General features: G+C 41.2%; 1 protein-coding gene across 2 annotated transcripts; it reads left to right on the top strand.

The window, feature by feature from the left end:
• Window positions 1-769: 769 nt before the first annotated feature.
• Window positions 770-21,626, top strand: YBX1 (Y-box binding protein 1). 2 transcript variants are annotated; one of them, XM_081057915.1, is made up of 8 exons: window positions 770-1,083; window positions 1,765-1,828; window positions 12,185-12,218; window positions 14,927-15,016; window positions 15,316-15,618; window positions 15,898-15,980; window positions 20,213-20,478; window positions 21,250-21,626. In XM_081057915.1, exons 1-7 carry the CDS (start codon window positions 918-920, stop codon window positions 20,445-20,447), a joined length of 975 nt encoding a protein of 324 aa, XP_080914041.1. In that variant the 5' UTR covers window positions 770-917; the 3' UTR covers window positions 20,448-20,478; window positions 21,250-21,626. The 2 variants fall into 2 exon arrangements, with proteins under 2 accessions (XP_080914041.1, XP_080914042.1); XM_081057916.1 differs by lacking the exon at window positions 14,927-15,016 and having other exon boundaries at window positions 781-1,083.

Raw genomic sequence — 21,626 nt, 5'->3', positions numbered from 1 at the left:
GATTAAATCTGATTTGTGGCCAATAGAAAAAGTCCTGAATATTTAACAAGACAGTCCTTACATGCTTGGTAATATGGATGGGAAGACAGGTCCCCATGGAGTACGCCCCCGCCCTCCGCCCTAAAAATGCCGAGCAGGGGTAGCCTGAGAAGCCTACGTGGTCCCTCGAAGGTGACTGCTCCGCCGAAAACGGACACTCTGAATGCATACGTTTAAGTCTGGTCCAGAAACACTCGGCTGTGCCGCGAGTACCACGGCCATTGTAGAATGCAGGCTCTATCCACAGTAACTGTCTGAGGTCACAAGGACCATATTTGGAGCAGGAAGGGAGGGAGGCCTTCTTTCCACATGGAACTAAGGTGTCGACGGGGCCCCTTTCAAGCCCCCGGTTCCGGCCGGGTAATCCTGGCGCAAGCGTTTGGCCGTGCCTTTCCTACCACCAGGATACAATCCTGGATGTATGGCCCGCCTGCCCAGGCTGCAGCCTAGTGAAAGTCACGTTCTCTCTGCCCGTCCTCTCGGTACTCTATGGTTCTCGTGGTGACTACTCTAATTCTAGTTCCGGTCTCTATGGCGGCAGCGGCGGAGGCAGGAACGGTTGTAGGTCGGCCAAATTAGCCGCCCAGGAGCCAATGAAAGTGCAGGAGTGATAAAGTGTTAGCCAATAGAAGTCAGGAATTGGGGTCAGGTGGCAAGATTGACAGCACTCCTGGCCAGTGAACGATGCTTAGGGCGGGTCGATCTCAAGGCTTATCCCGCCCGTCCCGCCATTCTCGCTAGTTCGATCGGTAGCGGGAGCGGAGAGCGGACCCCAGAGAGCCCTGAGCAGCCCCACCGCCGCCGCCGGCCTAGTTACCATCACACCCCGGGAGGAGCCGCAGCTGCCGCAGCCGGCCCCAGTCACCATCACCGCAACCATGAGCAGCGAGGCCGAGACCCAGCAGCCGCCCGCCGCCCCCCCCGCCGCCCCCGCCCTCAGCGCTGCCGACACCAAGCCCGGCACCACGGGCAGCGGCGCAGGGAGCGGCGGCCCGGGCGGCCTTACATCGGCGGCGCCTGCCGGCGGGGACAAGAAGGTCATCGGTAAGGGCCGGAAAGGGGCGGGGGTTGGGCCGTAGGAAAGCCTGGCGGTGGAACCGTTACCCGAAGCGGGGCGAGCCGGCGGGCGCGCGGCCGGCGGGGACCGACTCGGCGGCGCGGCGGCCCCTCCCCCAGGCCCGCGCCTTCGCGGACGCCGGCTCGCGTGCCCGGCGGGCGCGCACGCGCCAGCTCCCGCGCCCCTGTGGACCCCGCGCAGCCGCGCGCCCCTCCCCCGTGCAGCCGCGCGTCGTTGACCGCGTGTGCGGCGGGGTCTTTCCCCTCCCCGCCGGCCGCGTGCGCCGGGGCCCGCACGCCGTTGTTCCGTCCCCCCACCCTCTCCCTTCCGCGTGTACCCTGAGGGCGCGGCGAGTCGCCTACGCAGGCCGGGGTGGGCTGGGCTGCTTCCCCTTGCCTCACGTGCTCGCCGCCCGGCAGCCGCGCCCGCCGCCGGCTGTCTACGCGCGCGCCCAGCTGGGGCCTGCGACCCTGGCCCTGCTGCCTGGAGCTCACCCACGTGGACCGCGGAGGCGCCGAGGGGGCCGGGGCGAGGCCGGCGAGCTGGCAATGAAGAAAGGGGCTGTCAGGTGGCCGCGGGGGAACGCTCGTGGGACCGGATGCTGAAGCGTGGCGGGTTTGAAAAAGGATGGCTGGTAATCGTGAGGTTTTTTGTCTTTCTCCTTCCAGCAACGAAGGTTTTGGGAACAGTAAAATGGTTCAATGTAAGAAACGGATATGGTTTCATCAACAGGTGAGCTGACCGTCCTGCCTCGCGCTCGTTCTGCCCGCAGCTGCAGGCTCTGCGGGTTGGGAGGGTTGGAAGCGTGCGTAGGTTGCTCCCTCTGGTGTGGTCGTGGGGTTTTGTTTTCCTGGACGACTGAAGAAAGTAGTGCATCCAGAGATTGTCTTTGTTTTGCATCTAAATATTAATCCGAAGCTAACTTAAGGGCTTGTTACGGTACAAAGCGGTGTAAAGGGCGTGCGGATTGAGCGAGCCGGCTCCCCACAGGGCAGACTGAGAAAACCGAGATCTAGTGTGAGGCTGTTAGACCCGGTGCCCACCACGTTTTTATCCCTGTCATCTCACACGTTGTTGAAATGGGCATTTAAAATGTGACCCACTGATGGCATATAGATCCGTGATGGCATTGTTCTTCGTGTTGGAAGGCAGAGTGACAGGCTGCGTGTGTAGGATTAACGCGTGGAGTTGGTGACGGTGCCAGTAAGGTGCAGGGTCTTCGCGGGGCTCTTCGTGGCCTCCCTGGTGAGCCGGGCATCCTCTTCAAGATGGCTGCCCGGGCTGGGCGTGCAGCTGCAGGGGTTAGAGGCACTGTGCGCGCTGGTGGTGGTGTGGGCCTCACAGGTGCCATGCGCCGTCTCCGCGTTTTCTTCCGCTCTTGCTTGAGAAGAAGGTAGTAGACGACTAGGTTTAAAAGAACGCTTAACAAGTAAGAAGTAATACTGAATGTGAAATGGACACCACTGCAGGGGAACTAAATGGGCAAGCTCAAGCTTAAAGAGAGACATAATTGTTTGAAAAACCATTTATTGTATGGCAGGGGCAAAGAGATTATAAGCATCTGATGGTCTGTTTTTACAATATTTGCGGTTGGGGGGGGGGACATTTTGTTTCTCCCAAAATCTTCAGGAATTTTCCATCTGTTCTTACATTGTCTGCCTTCCTGACAGGCCAAGGCTACGTTTTCCATCAGTTTTTTTGATGATGGGTTACTACTGGTGAGGAAGGGAATGCTTTGGTGCTTGTATTTGAACGCTTTTTAGTTGCTTGATCTCTGAATTTGTTAGCATTTAAGTTAGTATTTCCATCTTTCTGGCTTAACCCTTAAAATAGTGGTTTTTGAATTGAAGTGTGCTTAACTTTGGAAGGGTGTTAAAATGCAAATTCTTCAGCTCTTCCTTCCCGGCTTGGATTCATTGGGGTGATTTGGGGTACATTTTTAACAAGAATTTCAGGTGGTCATGGCTTGTGGGTCATACCTTGAAAAACATTGCTTTTAACCTTGACACAATGTAATTATAGGATATTTCTGGTAGGAAGGAATGTAATTTGCAGCCTTTTCAGTGGTTAGAACTTAGTCTGTGTGTGCTTTAAAAATTGTAGCATGTGCCTTCTCTCTTGCTGTATTTTGTTAAATGGACATAGGTTGTGATATTTTTGAAGCAGACAATTCATAACCCAAGATGAAAGAGTAGTTCTTTAGATACTCTAAATTTTTATGAGATGTCATTACTTGAATATCTCTGTTCTGACTTGTAATCAACTCAACTGGTCATCTTCCAGGACAAGTTAAATGTAAATTGGCTTTCTATGATTCTTTGTTTGGACTGTCCAGACCTCAACTATTTTGTCAAATTAACTGGTTCAAACGTGCTTTATATTTCTAAAGTGGTCATTTCAATGATTCTGAGACTTTTGAGAAAGACACTAAAATCTGACTACAGTTACGTCCAGGAGAGGTTTGCCTTAAATGTCTTAAAGAACTGTACTTGCCTTAAAGAACTATACTTCTGGGAGTTAGGAGTTCAGGGTTCACTATATAGCCAAGGCTGGAGACACCTTGGGGAGGGGGTTGACATGCAGGGTTTGGGATTATTGCCATGACTTTAATTTTATCTCTGGGGTTCTATGATTATGTGTTCTAGGTTCTTAAGATTTTTATCATTAAAATAAAAGGCTTTTATGTAAATTTTTTGCCTTTATAAAAATGTATTTTCATTGTAAACATTTATGTCAGTCTAAATTATTGAGTATTATAATCGTTGGTACAGCTTCGTTAGAATTACTTTTTAAAGGGTTTTTTCCTTATGATCTTAATTGTATAAAAAGTGGTAAATAAGAAGATAGAGCTTTTTTTTTTTTTTTAATTTTATTGGGGTGACAATTGTTAGTAAATTTACATATATTTCAGGTGTACAATTCGGTATTACATCGTCTATAAATCCCATTGTGTGTTCACCACCCAGAGTCAGTTCTCCTTCCATCACCATATATTTGATCCCCTTTACCCTCATCACCCACCCCCCACCCCCTTACCCTCTGGTAACCACTAAATTATTGTCTGTGTCTATGAGTTTTTGTTTCGATAGAGCTTTTTTTAAACAGCAAAATTTTTTACTTTATTTTGTTAGGCTGTGAAATCTAGGAATTCTGAGAAATTCATTGTTATTTTTTGTGTGCTGAATCTGCGAAACATAATTGGATTATGTGACTAGAGGGGTTTATTGGCCCCTAAAAGTTATTTTGCATTTTATTATGAAAAACTTTATTCAAAACTGTTGAAAGTACCGTTGAAGGATGATACATGAAGGGTGCCTCTGAGGTCAGTGGCTTCAGGATTTGAATCTCTGCTTTTTTACACCTGGTTTTGTCTTGCTTCCAGCTGTTGTGGATTAATCCATGCTCACCCAACTAAAAAGGTTGGCATAAATCAGTAACAATTTATTTTTCAATGAATAAATTCTGATCTTTTGATCAGAATAGGAATACTTTTCTGTTCTCCAGAGTACTTAAAATGCTAAATTAATTAATCATTCTAAGTTTTTGTGGGTAGGTAAGGAATTTGGAGCCAAGAGAATTGAATAAGCAGACTGGTCACAAACTGGTGACTTAGTAGCAAAGTCTTTCCCTAGGTGTTTTGTTTGGACAGTAATAGTGTCTTAAAAAGAATTGGAATTAATTACTGACATTTAAAAGTTCAGGAGGTAACACCAAAAATACCCAGATTTTTTATTTATGTATTTATTTTTGAAGACTTGAATTTTAGCTTTAGGGCATATAGTCCCATGTAAATGAAAATTCAGCTGGCCATGAAAACTATCACCACCTATAAATGGAGCATATAGTCTCTTTCTCTGTCTGTCAGGTTTAGTTTTCTCCTATTGATTTGCCTTCCTGCCTGGCTTCTGTATAGGCATTTGGGTTTATTACCCATCGTCTAGGAAGATGTATAAGAAACCTAGCCAGGGTAACAGCTTAGCTTTACAGAAATACTTGGTCATGGCTGTGAGGTTTAGTCTTCGGCGGTGATGGTGCTGGTTATATGTTAGCCACTGATCTGAAGTTGCAGAAGTTATCCAGCCTTCATTTGCCAAGTCACTGATCAGTAAGATCTTTTCATCTTAAAATCTAGAATAGAGAATTAGTGTATTCACCTTATGTTTTCCTAGTGCTGGAACTGTAATTGCTGGGTTTCCTACCCTCCATTCTCAGCTCTTGGAAGCATCTACAATCTAGCTCTCATAAAGCAGGAACAATGGTAGAAAATGTGTGAAATATAAGAGTGTGCCTGGTAGGTGTGCGGAGTGTTTTAATAGAGAACAAATAAAATGATAAGTGCGGTTTGTGATCTTAGAGCCATCTGCAGGACTTAGAAATTGGTGTCTAGATACTTTGGGTTTGGGGACATATAGTTGATAAACCCTGGAGCTTTTATTACCAGTGGATCATAAATTAATTTCATGTATTTGGGCAAATCAAGCTGTTAAAATGGCTTCGTGTGGTAATCTGCAGTAAGATAATAGCGTAAGAGTATTTGGTTGTGGCTAGATAAGCTTGTATGGTAGGTCTCATTTAAGGTAGTGTTGCGGATTAACAAAAAAAAAAAATGTTTTCCTAAAATTTTAGGTTATCATCCTTTTTTAAATTGGGATAGAATTAGTAGTATAGTTTAGTGATGGCTACATGTTTTCACCTTCGTTGTGCTACCTTAGGAACTATTGAAGAGGCTTGTATTTTCTTTAAATCCCAGCAGGATTTCTTTTTCCTTAGCAGTCTCCTAACTTAAAATGGTATCCCTATTTCTTCTTCAGCCTCTTGCTATCTGTGTGGTTCCTTTTTGTTGAGGTCAGTACTATGTCATGTACTGAATGAATACTATTTTAATTTCTGTTGGATAGCAGTTCTACAAACTGTACTACAAGTAACATAATTATTTCAAGTGGCAGCAATATGGAGGGACTTAGGCTTGGTTATAGTATGTCCTTCACTAGGTTTTTAAAAAATGATATTTAGCAAACATTTAATAGTGTATAGTCCCCACTTTACAAATTAAGGCAACTTACCCAAGATCATGTAGTTAGGAAAGGAATAGCCAATATTCCAGCTTTGGCACCATTGGTTCTAGTAAGGAACTCGGAACCACTGTGCTCTATGTACTGCTTGCTCTGTGTATCTGACTGGTATGACAACATAATATGCAGAAAATCATATTTGGCAATTCAACTGCTATATTGGATTGAATAGTAGTAGACTTCTAGATTGAAATCCTTAAGGATAGGCCATGTCTTATTTTTATTTCTGGCACTTAGCACAGTGCCTGGCTGGCTAGCACAAGTAAATACTCAACTCTGTTAAAGGAATGAATGAGACCTTTGGATTTCCTATCATTTCGTTATATATAGGCCCAGTGGTTTGCGACAGAAGAACTAATAGGATGGAATAATATGCAAGAATAGAATTTTCAAAAGTAAAAAGTGGCAGTAATTACATTTTAATTTGAAAAGCTGGCTAGTATTAAGTGAACAGTAGGCACTCAAATATTTTAAAAAAGTTTTGAGCACCTACCATGTTCCTAAAGTGTGTGGGGGGCTAGATGAAAGCATGATAGCCTCTTGTTCTCAGTGACTTGCTTGCCACCAATGGGAAGGAGCTCATAAACTAGTTGGCTCTGTCTGTAACTTTGTGCCCTCAGTAAAGTATGATAAAGGGAGGAGTGTGTCTCTTGGTTCTCAGGTTATACCACAAAAGGCAAGGTGCAGTGCTGGGGATACCTGCATTCCCTCCTCATTACATCAATGATAGCTACAGGTTAAAATGTGTTTCTTGATTAGCCATTTTGGTCATCTTATTTTAATTGCTGCTTTTCACTCTTCAGTAAGATCTCTGGTGGCCATGGCATGCTTTTTTTTCCAGTATTAATATAGATCAGGGGTCAACAAACCACCACTCACAGCTGTTTTTGTGTAGCTTGTGAGCTGAGAAGCATTTTTACATTTTTAAAGGGTGTGTGTAGTAGAGTCCTGGTTTAATTACATGGAAAAACTATTGCAGGTGAGGATGTAGGAGTGCTTGTTAGTTGTCATTGTCCTCCCCCAAAACTGGAGAAACCATATGCTGTAACCTACCTCTAAAGCTAAAGTGTAAAGGTTTCCAAACTGATCCTTTTGGAGTTCTCAACATAGTGAAGATCGGGCCTTGAGGACTCACATCCTGCTGTGAGCAGATGACCACATGCTTCCTTTTCCTCATTTGTGGCATGGGGGGTGGATAACAGCACCTACCTCAGCATTGTGAGGGTTGGGGGATAACAGGTAAAGCGCTTGGCACAGTGTCTGGGACGTAAATGTATGCTGTAACCTGTCTGGTTTAGTTTTTCCCATTTTGCGGGTGAAGAAGAAGATGCAGTGAGGAGGCGGCAGCTTTCTAAGGTTATGCTGCTGTAATAGTAGAATGGGGACGAAAAATCAGGTTTCCTGTTAGCAGTGCTATGAATTTCTGGGTCGTCATTTAACAAGCTACAGCTGTATTGATTTAATGCTTCCAAACCATAGTATTCTATCTTGGCTAAAACTGAATTTCTTGCTGTCAAATTTCTTCCTAAAATCCAGATACACTTTAGCCATGATACAGTTATCCCATCCCCTGTGGGTGCCTAAAATCGCAGATAGTACCAAACCCTATGTATACTATGTTTTTTACTATACAAACATACCTTTTCACTTAAGGGAGGCATTTGACGGCTTCTCTTAGGCATATCTGAATTGCCAGGATCGCTGTTCTTGCACTTTGGGGCCTTTATTATGTAGAATAAGAGTTATATGAAGTTCTACAAGCACTGTGATACCACAGCAGTATATCAGGTCACCCAGACGGCTACTAAGTGACTCATGGGTAGTAGTGTGTACAGTGTAGATACGCTGGACAAAAAGGGGTGATTCCCCAGGTGGGATGGCATATGATTTCATCACACTACTTAGAACAGCACGCAATTTAAAATTACGAATTATGTCTGGAATTTTCCATTTAATATTTTCAGGCTGTGCAAAGGGAAACCATGGATGGGGGTGGGGGAGGTTACTGTATTTTCTAGTAGGCTGGTTTAGTGTCAACAGAATAAATGAGTGCTGTATTGTCTGGCATGACATCACTTCTGAACCTGTATTGGTTTCTACATACAGTCATCCCTTAGTATCCACGGGGGATTGGTTTCAGGACTCCCTGTAATACCAAAATCTGAGGAGGCTGAAGTCCCATATGTCAAATGGAGTGGTGTTTGCATATAATCTATGTATATCCTTCCAATAACTTTAAATCATCTCTAGGTTACCTATAGTACCTAATGCAGTCATGTGCCGTATAGATGGATAGACTGCATATACTGTTTCCCCGAAAATAAGACCTAGCCAGACCATCAGCCCTAATGAGTCTTTCGGAGCAAAAATTAGTATAAGACCGGGTCTTATTTTCTGGGAAACACGGTAAAACAGTGGACTTATAACTTTATAATGGAGCTGGAAAATTCCTATCGCCTAGTGTCGTAGCTGTTGCAATATCTTAGCACGAAAGTTACAAAAATCAACTAGACTGGTTGAGATGGCCAACAACTTGAATGTGGGTGTGGATGAAGATACTGAGCAGCTCCTAGATGTGGTTCCTGAGAAATTGATTAAGGAGGAGTTGTTGGAGTTGTTGGGACAGGAACGCAGAACAGAATAGGCAAGAGAAGAATCCTGCAGTAGGTAAAAAAGAACCCCCAAGAAAATTTAGTGAAGGGTTTGGCAGGAGCTTTTGCAGACCACAACAAGCTCCTTTAAAGGTTTGAAAATATGCCCTCCCCCAACCCCCAAATATCTAAAGGTTTTCATTAATAGAGAGAAATGTTCATGGTGCATTGTCTGCTTATAAGCAACTCTGATGAAAAAAGAAGAACACAACCCACATTTCTGAAGAATGACAACCTTCTCAAGAAGAGCCTCAGGCAGGTCCTTCAGAAGGTATTGTTATCATGAGATGACAGCTCCATGCATGTTATTTCCCATGAAGACCTTCCAATGGGACAAGATGTGGAGATAGAAGGCAGTAATATTATTGATCCTGACCCTGTGTAATAAAAATTTTTTAAAGTTTATAAAATACGGATATAAAGAAAACATTTTTGTACAGAAAAGTTTATACAGTCAAGTAAGAGGTTTACAGTGAGCTGTTAATTATTGGAGAAAAAAATTTTAATTAGTGTAGCTTAAGTGTTCATTGTTTATCAAGTCTAAGCACTGTGCGGTAATGTCCCAGGCCTTCACATTCACTCACCAGCTCACCCAGAACAACTTCCAGTCCTGGAAGCTCCATTCATAGGAAGTGCCCTACACAGGTATAGCATTTTTTTCAAAATCTTTTTACACTGTATTTTTATTTACCTTTTCTGTGTTTAGATACACAGATAATTACCACCATTGTGTTTCAGTTGCCCACACGGTAACATGCTGTACATGTTTGTAGCCTGGGTTTGTGTAAGTGTACTCTGTTTCCACTATGACAAAATCACCTGATGATGCATTTCTCAGAAATTATCCCTGTTGTTAATCAACACATGACTGCACAACATAAATGCTATGCAAATAGTTGTTATCCTCTGTGTTTAGATAATAGAAGAAAAATGCCTGTATGTGTTCAGTATAGACACCACCACAGTAGGCCTAAGCACTTTGTACATACACATCAGCAACAACTTGAGTACTTTTTTCCCCTGACTATTTTTTGTCCACGATGAGTTGAAGCCATGGATGTGGAAGTTGCAGGTGCAGAGGGCTATCTGTATCTACAGGCCCCCAAAACATCTCCCGTAACTGTTTTCCAGGGGATCACGTAGTCTTGTGGATTGCCTACTTAGTACTATTTTCAAGAGGATTGTCCTGACTAGATACGTGGTTTTGGTAAATTTTCTAATACTCCTTTCACAACCCTGAAATAAAATTCATAGATAACTACTTTTATTTCTTTTTATTGCAGTGTGTGTTTTTGATATGTAAATACCTAGTTTTCAGCTCGGTGAGAAGAACTTGAAAGGCCCTGTGGTGGTTAGGACTGTTGAGAATCACTGTTTAGACTTGGCCCACCTTTCCTGTTTTTCTCTACCAATTTTCTAAATTACCAATTTTTTGTCCCCTTAGAACCTTAGGGCTTGAAATTAAATCGTGTTGGAGATGAAAACTAGTGATGGCTATGGAACTGTTTGTGTGATGCCTATTTGACAGATGGACATTATAACCAGCCATTAATTCCCTAGGTGCACCTAATACTCACCTAGCTTGTAAGGTCAGTTTTCAATCACATGCCTTGAGTAGCTTTGTAGTGTTCTTGGGTTTGTGTGTGTTTTTGTTCTGAAGATTTAAAATTGTCCTGTTCCCGTAAATTTAGATATCCTCGTGTTATGATATTCCAAGCTATATGTATTTGGCACATGCATTGCTCCATGGATCAGCAAGGAGCCAACAGTCAGCCAGTCTAGTTCATATGTAACCTTTGTTCCTTCTGTCATTAAGCACTAGAACGACTGTTGAGCCCTTTCTCACTCTGATATACTAACAGCATGAAGAGGGTGGAGGAAGTCAATATAAAGGTCTGGAAGTCGATTTCTCTTCCCGTGGTTCTTCTTGCTTCTGGTACCATCACCTTTACCCCAATCTCCAAGCTAAAAACTCAAAACATTCTCTACTTGCCCCCTTCCCATCTAACATCCATTTATCCAGTTTTTCCCATTTTACCTCAAGACAGATATCACAGACACTGTCATACACAGTCCCGGTTTGGACTTCTGGAGTTGCTTTTTCTAACTAACTGGACACTCTTGGTGTCAAACTTGCCATAATAGCAGCCACTAGATTTTCACATCCAATAAATCTGTGGTGTCACATTCTAGTTCAACTTAAAGCCTTTGCTGGCTCCTCTACCTGCGTGCTGATTTAGCACCTGTTCTTTATCCTCCCACAGCCGTATTGCTTATGCTCCAGCCAGTTTGAATTCAGCTCGCGTTGAATTTACTGGGTGCTGGTTCTACCCATGACCGGGGCCTTCTCTACCTGGAACATCTTTCTCATTTTCTAGTAAACTTTTTAAGACCTAGGGTAAATGTTGCCTTCGTTAACAACTACTTTTAAAGTTCTGAAGTAAATACTGCAACTATATGTATCAACAGTTTGACTAGAGTCAGGATTGATGTCAAATGGTGTCTAATACGAAGTGAAGGGGTGTGTGTGCTAGTAAAAAAAGGCTCATCTTCACCTCCTTAGTTTTCCAGTATAATGCTTGCCAAGTGAATGATGTGGGTGCGTATTGGTGGTGTCCATGTTTGCACTTCACTATGGTCTTTAAAAAAAAAAAAGTACTTTATTTTTAAGAGCAGTTTTAGGTTCATGACAATATTGAGCCAAAAACAGAGTTCCCATATACCCCATACCATACATGCATGAAGTCCCCCACTGTCCTGCTGCAAAGTGATACTTTGTTACAGTTGATGGACAGTCATCGGCTGTGCTTTACATTAGAACTCACTCCTGGTGTGCGTTCTGTGGGGGTTTTAGTGGTCATTTTTATGACCGCAAAGAGAGTTGGGAATTGGAAATAGTGAAGAGGAAATGATTGAGGATGAAGAAAGGAAGACGAAAGCTAGTAATTAATGGAAGGAAATATTTGTGGTCTCCTACCATGCTCTAGAGGTAAGAGTGGGGTGTGCTGGAACAATGATGTTTAGTAGGACAAGGCATGACAATAGATGTTGCTAGTCACTTACTCTCTTAATGGCTTCATAGGTCACTGGGTTCTTAAACTTTGTTTTATCGTTCTATAGCTGGTAAGGTGAGCAACTGTTGGCAACTGCTTAGTCTTTAAAGCAGAAATTGTAGTGGCTTACTAGCTTTGTTTTCTTTGTTTCGATTTTTTAAGTTTCCTAATGGCTGGTTGGCAGCCAGAAAGTCTAAGAGTAGGAAAAATAGAGGGAGATGCATACAATGACCCCAGCGAGTTCTTAATCTTTGGCAACATGGAAATGTATTTTATTTTCTAACCTGTTCAACTTGATTCCCTGTCTTGCAGGAATGACACCAAGGAAGACGTATTTGTACACCAGGTGAGTGCTTATGTGGACATTTATACTTTCTGCTCAAGGTTTTGGGGAAGAAAAAGGGATGTTTTCCCATCTTTTGTTCCTTACAAAAAGGTTGCTTGCTGAGTCCAACCACCAAGCAAGTTACTTAATTCCTAGGAGGAGAGTGGTGGCTGAATAAATGTATACATTGAAACATTGTATTGCTAGGTTGCTAAATTAAGATAGCTGTTTCATATTGGTATTTTTGTTAATAGTTGTAGCTTTTTAAATTATTGAATCACTTAAGACATTACAATAAATTTTCAAACCTAATTTCAGATGAGTGAAAAACTTCCATTAACCTGGATTTGAACTAGTAACGCTACCAAAAAAATACACAGAAACTTGAAGATGTTTTCAGATGCGGTTAGGTTTACCTTTGTGGTAAGGACAGATTACAGTAATCATGGGGGAGATAGTGCAAAGCTGCAAGAATTTAATTTCAAGTGGATGCTAGAAAACTAGCAAAGTAACATAGGTCCTTCTACTTATTCTAAAGCACTTTGAATGGGTCAGGTATATTTTCACCTTTGGAGAATTTTGGCTGGCTTGGAAAATTTAGAAGTCCTCACTAATATAAAGTTAAATGAAAAGGCGGTGTGGCAAAGTTGGTAATTATTCCGATCATTTTTAGATTGACTTCAGTGTTTTGAGAGGAAAAAAACAGGGTAGGTTCTACATGCTGAAATTTCTCAAGTATCATATAAGGAAACTGTTTTGAAAAATGCTTGAGCATTAGGGATTTTATTATTAAAGTGAACCACTGTGCAGTGAACGCAATTTTAGTATCCCATACATTCTGTCACAGGCTCCATTGGATTTAATTATCCTCACGGGTGTGCAGTGGGTGGGGTATATGTATATGTATACTTATGTGGTCTGTTTTACTAAGACTAGTGAAATATTGTCAGCTTGTATTTGAAAATCACTCTTAAGAACTTTTGTAGCCACTTTTTTTTTTACTGTAATCCAGACATCAAAAGACTAAAGTGAATTTCCAAACACACCTGTTTTCAGGCCTTTGTGAGCTTGGATGGCAGCATACCACTTAAGGAAGGCTATCTTAGGTTGGTGCTTTGTAGCTCTCTTGAAGTGTCATACACAGCATTCACTGGCAATGAAGAGGGAGGGTAGGTCAGTTTCCAGTGCACCCAAAACACTATCAGGTAATCGAGGGTCAAATGTAAGTGTGGAAACATTTACATTCTAAACATAAGTACAGGACTGCTCAGACAAAATGTTGTTTTAAAACATGTTTCTTTTATAAAATTGAATACCAACTCTTAGGCGTTCCTTATCTCCCTTCTTTGTGTTCAAAGGAATATGCAGACTTAGGAACAAGAGACAGCAAAGCCTGTCAGTCTTGCTGCCTGTTAGCAACACTAAAGGAAGGGTTTGGGGAGATTGGGGAGGGTGTTGAAGATGCTGATTGAACTCAGAGTATGGGGATTTTAATTATCCATACTTCTGCTATCCCCTATGACTGCAGGTAATTTAGAGTTGGCTATATGTGAAAAGGTATGAAAACTTTGTGACAGTTTAGATGACAGATGAGATCAATTATTTGGCTGAATATGTGTCACCCACTTGTACTGACCTATGGGGTTTCACCAATATGCTTTCCTCTTTATTTTGGAAGTGGTTTCAACATCTAGTTGTTTCTTGGGGACTTTGGCTGCTCAGGTCTTGGTGGTGTATCAAGGAGACTGCAGTTCTGGGCAACTTTGTTTAATCAGCTTCAGATTGTTGGTTGTCCTGCCTCCTTTGGAATGGAAATGCATGAGCGATCCTGTAATGGATACTGTGAGGTAGAATGAACATGGGATTTGGAGTCCCAAAACCTGGATTTAGAAGAGTCCTCACCCTGCCACTTACTTCTTTGTGTGACCTTGGGCAAGTCACCTAATCTCTTAAAGCCTGTTTCATCTGTTAAAAAAAAAAGGAGTGATAATACCTTACATCATCTGTCATAATGAGATTGAATAGGAAATATGTGAAAGAACTTTGTAGATATTACACACAAATGTGAGGTGTTATTCTCCCCTTTTACTTTGTTGTAGCAGTCTGGAGAATAAGTAAATGTGAGGTTTATATTGTGGGCGCCAATAACAAACTGTCCCATGCAGTCAGATAATTTCAAAAGTGGCATAGTTAAAACATGTGTATTGCATTTCCATTGAAGTATTATCACAGATAGGTCCGATGGGATTTTGGTTGACATTTGTAATTAAGTTTGATATAGTAGCGCAGGGACAAAGTTGGTTTGGTCAACTTTGAAGCATGCAAAACTAAACTCGCCTGTCATCTAAACTGGCCCTATGTGGGGCTAGCTTCTACTACAAGTGCAGTCTTTGGGGGATAGATGGAAATCCTCATTTTGTTCAAAGCTACATAAAATGCTTTTGCTAAAAGCATTTAAAATGTATACACATTGTGTCTTGTGTTAAATTACTTGTTTTTGTTTGGAAAATAGTGGTAAAATGCTGGGGCCTTGTAAGATTGGAGTATTTTGGTTGAGGTTGGGGGTAGCATTGGTCCTTGTTTTCCTTAATTTATTGATGGTTTGGTCTTATTTAAAGCTAATTTTAAGTGTGTCTCCAAGCTAAAATAATATTGACTCTGGTACATTTTAAATGAAAAAGCACATTATTCTCCCCTGTTAATCTATTTTTGGAATGTGATATTACTAGACTGCCATAAAGAAGAATAACCCCAGGAAGTACCTTCGCAGTGTAGGAGATGGAGAGACTGTGGAGTTTGATGTTGTTGAAGGAGAAAAGGTGAGGATGCTTTTTGTGTAAAGGTTTGACTTCAGTGTGGAAATGTTTTGGAGATCTCATCCGCTAGGATGGTGGCTTTAATGTGGATGGATGGGTCCGGTGACTACATGAACACAAGTGCATCAAGCCTAATGTGCTGGCTGCAGTTAGAGGGCAATCTCTTCAGAACAGTGAGGAGCTAATATTTAATCATTTCTATGCACCCCTGGCCACATAGACCCTTTTCTATTTGCTTTGTGTAAATTTTGTTAAGTATACTTAATTCTATGGTCACTGTCAATATATGATGGCTTTTGTAGGGTGCGGAGGCAGCAAATGTTACAGGCCCTGGTGGAGTTCCAGTGCAAGGCAGTAAATACGCAGCAGACCGTAACCATTATAGACGCTATCCACGTCGCAGGGGTCCTCCACGCAATTACCAGCAGAATTACCAGAACAGTGAGAGTGGGGAAAAGAATGAGGGATCGGAGAGTGCTCCCGAAGGCCAGGCCCAACAGCGCCGGCCCTACCGCAGGCGACGGTTCCCACCTTACTACATGCGGAGACCCTATGGGCGTCGACCACAGTATTCCAACCCTCCAGTGCAGGGAGAAGTGATGGAGGTAAGTTTCACCAAAAAGTAAAACGATCAACAACAGCATGTAGTAACTTTGGACAGTACTGCATTTTAAGCATTTTCTTGCTGACTTCCCCTATATTGGCGCCATTAATCATGATGGGAAGCACTTTTTTTAACAACCAAAAGGATTAATTTGTAGTATAATCACAGTACTGGAGATGATTTTGTTTATTCTTAACTACTGTATTCAGACTTTGCATTTTCTGGTTGGGTTTTTACTTGGTTACTGACCCCGTCCGCTTAATTTCCATTGTCTCTTCAGGGTGCTGACAACCAGGGTGCAGGAGAACAAGGTAGACCAGTGAGACAGAATATGTATCGAGGCTATAGACCACGATTCCGCAGGTACGGTTTGTATTACAATTTTTCCTAAGCCATGTTTTAGGACTTTGCATCACGCTTCTCCTGAAGTCTGTTTGAATCATTTTTCTGGTGAACCTGAAGTCCGTTGTTTTTGAGAATGTGTTCTGTGCATCTTTTTTGCTGGCACTGGTTAAAAACAGCTTACATAAATGAGGTCTACTTTATACAGGGTTTTGTTTTTCTTCTGTAATGAGGGTATGGAATTTCAAATATTCTGTCTTTGAACAGGTAAAAGAGTAGTTTAAACTGCATTATATTGTATCTTTAAGATTTGCTTCTTTGGGAGTAGGGTTTCCATGCGGAATTCCCGCCCGTTCTCAGGATTTTTTTCCGCTTTCCCGTTCCTGAATCCTGAGAAAAGTTGGTCGGGAAATCGGGAAAATCGGCTCCTTGAACCCAGGTGGTTGGTAGTATTGGCTATTACTTTGTGGAAACGATTCATTGTGGAGAACAGAAAACAGTTTATAGTTCGGACATGGGAAAACGGAAAAAATTCCTGAGAACAGGTGGGAATTCCCACCTGGAAACTATTTGGGAAGGAGAAGGCAAAGGTAAGAACTATCTTTTAAGCATTAGGAGTATCTGAACTGTACCATACCACACATGAAGAAGTGACAGTTTTACCTCTGGAGGTAGCATAATTTTGCATTAATCATTCCTCAGTTTAGGTGTGTACTTTTGGATTGTTATCCCAAAGCTACAAAATGTAACCATTCCATTAAGAATTTACATTTTGGGAAAAAGAAACCCAGTTCTAGGCTTGAATTAAAAAACCAACCTTGGGTGTCCTTTTAAACAGAAGATGTTTAATTATTCAAATACAGAGTAATTGGGAAAGAGGAGTTCCATCAGCCAGACATGTTTAGTACCTAAATGTAGTACACTTTGAGGCAATATTCTCAGTCTTGGCAGTGGTAGGCTAGAATGTAATGGTTATTTCTTTTAAGGGTCTTATTTACATCAAAGCATTGAGTGGCCAGATGTGATTTTTTTGGTATGCTTTACCAAAGATGGAGCATTCAGTGAAGCTTTAGTAACTTGGGAACCCAGTTGAGATTTTACCACCTATATCAATATATGTACAATTTTAGTTTTGTGATAGTCAGTGTCTATAATGCTGTTTTTTCCTTCATTGATGTATGTATGTCCTCTCCTGAGTTTTTCATTAATGAAATGGGCTTGAGTCTTAGCTGGTTAACTAAAATCGGAGGTCTGTAATCCTCAAGCCACCGCATTGTGTTAGCCATGTGCTGCTGCATGTTGGAAATCGATGGGACCTCCACTGTCCGTGGGAAAGATGATTTTTGATGCTGACAGATTGTTGGGCTTTGTTGATCTTGAACTGAACTATGGTTCGAATTTTTAAACCTAGACTTAAATCCTTTTGAAATATTATAAATAATACCACAATGCCATTTTTTAAAACAGTAATAAATGTTTTTAAAGCAGGTCTAAAAAAGCTCATGGTAGTCTTATCCATTACATCCTTGGGTACCAACAGCAGAATCCTTCGTTTAGTTTTATTGCACTATGGAGCTGGCTTAAATTTTCTGCCTAGTTTCATTGGTGTCCTTAAAGTTAAATACCACATGAATTTTTGTTGTTGAGTGTTTACGTTTTATTGTTTGCCTTTTGGTTTATGTTGACTTAATAGTCTGAATGGATAGACTAGTTGACAGTGCCAGATAATTGCTATGATGACATACAATTACCTTGAAGTTGACATTTACAATGACTCTTTCAATGAATGCAGAGTTTTCAAAACGTGTATCCAGGAATTTAATTCCCCCCCCCCCCCGAAATGAGTAGTTAAATGACATACACTGCCTATGATGACTGGGGAGAAATCCTGAGTGGCGTAAGTCCAAGAGAAAATTGAAAGAAATCTGAGACTAGTATTAGCAATTTTGTTGAAAAAGACACAAATGAGGTAGCAATAAGGAGAAAGTGTGAAGAAAGGATTTTTTTTTATGAGAAATAACAGGGTATTTGTAGACTGAAAAAAATGGAATAGAAGAAGACTGTTAAAAGTGACTGCTGAAACATGAATTAGGACAGGATTTTGTCCACAAGTAAGAAGTTGGTCTTTTCTTCTGAAGCATGGCTGTTTCATGTGTAAGAAGCCAGGGTACTTGGGCATTGGTTTGTTAGTGGAGTCAAAAGGAGAAGTAAGAGGAGGTTTGGGGAATTTGGGGCAAAGATTGTGAAATTTTCTCTAAAAGAGAAATAGAGGAAATAAAATAGAGTAGTGATCACACATTTAAAATGTTAACCGTCATGGTTGCGTTTTTTTCCAGCCATTTTGAGCAGCAGGCTCAGATTGAGCAGAGTTGGATTTGTCTGGCATTTGTTTATCCAAATGAAGATGGTAGGGTTGGGGTTGATTATGATTAATTGGTGACTTTGTATTGGGGGTAAAGAGGAGGGAAAAAGATTAGGGGGAGAGTTAGGGGCGGAACAGGTGATAGCATTGTAGATCCTAGTAGAAATAAAGTATGGGAAAACAGGAAGAGAGAAACTGGGAAAATAGGGAGTGACTGGAGACTGTGTAATGCTTGAAATTGAGAAAAGCCAGGTGGAAGACAACTAGATGGAAGGGAAAGAATCTAAAAGCCTAGATTATTTGGTGTTTTCATGATGAGTACAACAGAAAAAGGAAAAGTAAATTGAACCATATAGCCTAACATAAGATTTGAAAGCTAGGGTTTTAGAAAGAAATGGGGAGAATTGACTTACAAGCCACAGTGATAGGGGTGGAACAACTGCCACTTGGTGGCTACAGGGGAAAGCCACAGCAATTTCGCCAGACAGACCATGAGTTCTGAAACATGGGGTGGTTAGTAGGCATTGGGGATGGGAGATTGGGGGCTTAGCGGTGAAAATGGAATGTAGAGATCTAAATGGGAATTGGAGCCTATGGTGACCAATTAAGTCAAAAATCTTGGTGTTTCTAGGGCTTTCTGGGATGCTGTTCTATAGATGGGGGAGAGGCCAAGAAAAAATCACTGTTGTCAACATGTATAATCACCAGCAAAAGAAATCATAGTATCTTCTCCTTGGCGATTTAAGTTCTAATACTATCTTTGATCCTGGTATCTTTAATTTTAGGCCATTGAAGATAATTGCTGGAATGTTAACACTTGAACTTTTAGTCACCAAATTATGCAGCCATTACAACTATCTTGATTCCAGGCATTTTTCATCTTCCTTCCCCCCTCAATAAAATTAGCAGTCACTCTCCATTTCCTTCTACCCCAGCCCGCGGCTACTATTAATCTACTGTCTGTGTTTGCATTTGCCCATTTTAGACGTTTAATATAAATGGAAGTATACAATATGTGGCTTTTTGTGTCTGGCTTGTTTTCACTTAGCCTATTTTTAAGGTGCATTCATGTTGCAGCGTGTATCAATCAGTACTTGATTCCTTTTTATGGCCAAATTACTTCCCATTGTATGAGTATCACATTTTGTTGCATTAATCAGTTGATGGACAGTTAGGTTGTTTGCTTTTTAAAAAACTTTTTATTGTGAATATTCTGTTCTCTTGGATATAGACCTAGGAGTGGAATTGCTAGGTCGCATAGTAACTAACATTTTGAGGAGTTGCCAAGCTGTTTTCCAAAGCTGCTATACCATTTTATAGTCCCGTCAGCAGTGTCTGAGGTTCTAATTTCTCCACATCCTCACCAACACTGGTTATTTTTTGACCCTTGGATTATGGCCGTCCTAGTGGATATGAAGCAGTATTTCATGCATTTCTCTAGTGATTGTGTACTTTCATTTATATGAAGAGAGCATCTTTGGTTTGGATTTCCTACTTTTTTAGCAAGTATTCATCTGTTATATAAGTTAATAGTTGTTCCCAAACCTGGTTACCCGTTTAAAAGTGTTATTAAATGACATAAAGTGTTGGTATTGTGCCACTTTTAAAATCATTTCCTGGTTAATTTTCTAATAGATTATGCTATTGGTAAAAGTTTGCTAGTTCAAAAACTGTTTTAAATGCCCATCTTTTAGTTTATACTTCCAAGTCCTTATACAAAGTCACCACACTCAATTTATGAAATATAGATCAAGTCTGCTCTTTTGTTTTGGCTAAATTACCTGCAGACCACTTGATTAAACAGAAAAACCAGATATGGTGTGTTAGCACTGGGGGGTGAGTTAAAGAAAGAAGGTTTCATCACTGCAGGTTTGCACAATGTTCATTCCAGGGGCCCTCCTCGCCAAAGACAGCCTAGAGAGGACGGCAATGAAGAAGATAAAGAAAATCAAGGAGATGAGACCCAAGGTCAGCAGCCACCTCAACGTCGGTACCGCCGTAACTTTAATTACCGACGCAGACGCCCAGAAAACCCTAAACCACAAGATGGCAAAGAGACAAAAGCAGCCGATCCACCAGCTGAGAATTCGTCCGCTCCCGAGGCTGAGCAGGGCGGGGCTGAGTAAATGCCGGCTTACCATCTCTACCATCATCCGGGTAAGTAACTTAGATGGCCTTTTGGCCTCTGAGCAGTCATGAGTAGTGTTCATTAATGCAAGAGAAAAAAGCCCAGTTCATGAGGTCAAGTAAGCCATTTTTACTTACAACGTCTTCCCAAATTAATCTTAAAATTACCTAAATATCCCATTTTGGTAATGGCATGAATCAGAGCCATACTTGGCCTTTTATCCACCTCAGTTCTAACATCTGGAGGCCTATCTTCACATTGTATGTTGAATATTAGAGCTTTTTATGAACTTTCTGGACGTTCTGTGATTTCACCAGTAAGCTGAGGAAGGTCTTGGTAACCTTGTCCTAAGAAGTATGTTAATTACATTGTGTTATTCTGCATTTTCAAAAAGTGATAAATTGGTAAACATAGATAATGACGACCAATATAGTCTGTTTAGGAAAAATGGTGAGTTTGACATTATCAGTTCCAAAATGAAGGAATTCCTTTTTTACCTGATACTGAGAGGCATGTAATTGTTCTATTTTGGGGATTAGCACTTTTAGCCAGTGATGTTTTAGGTTTTTTTCCCCCCTGTACTATTTACTGCTTGGCAAAAGATCATATGGAACCTACAAGTTAACGATTCTTGTCACAGCAATGTCCCCCCGCCTGTTGTAAATCACTGTCTTAGGATAAACCAATATAAGATTTGTTAATGCCGTCCCTACTTAGCTAATGTAATCTAGAACAGTTTGGTATACTGAAAGAACATTGCAGTGAATTGTACAAGATAATCTTTTTTTTTTCTTTTGCAGTTTAGTCATCCAAGAAGAAATGAATATGAAATTCCAGCAATAAGAAATAAAAGATTGAAGCTAAAGACCTTAAGTGCTTGCTTTTTGCCCATTGACCAGATAACTAGAACTATCTGCATTATCTATGCAGCATGGGATTTTTATTATTTTTACCTAAAGATGTCTCTTTTTGGTAATGACAAACGTGTTTTTTAATAAAAAAAAAAAAAAGCCTGTTTTTTCTCAATACACCTTTAAAGGTTTTTAAATTGTTTCATATCTGGTCAAGCTGAGATTTTTAAGAACTTCATTTTTAATTTGTAATAAAAGTTTACAACTTGATTTTTTCAAAAAAGTCAACAAACTGCAAGCACCTGTTAATAAAGGTCTTAAATAAT

The sequence above is a fragment of the Rhinolophus hipposideros genome, assembly GCF_964194185.1.
Source record: "Rhinolophus hipposideros genome assembly, chromosome: 8".
Lineage (NCBI taxonomy): Eukaryota > Metazoa > Chordata > Mammalia > Chiroptera > Rhinolophidae > Rhinolophus > Rhinolophus hipposideros.
The sequence above is the reverse complement of the archived record's forward strand: the minus strand, read 5'-3'. Positions and strand labels throughout refer to the sequence as shown.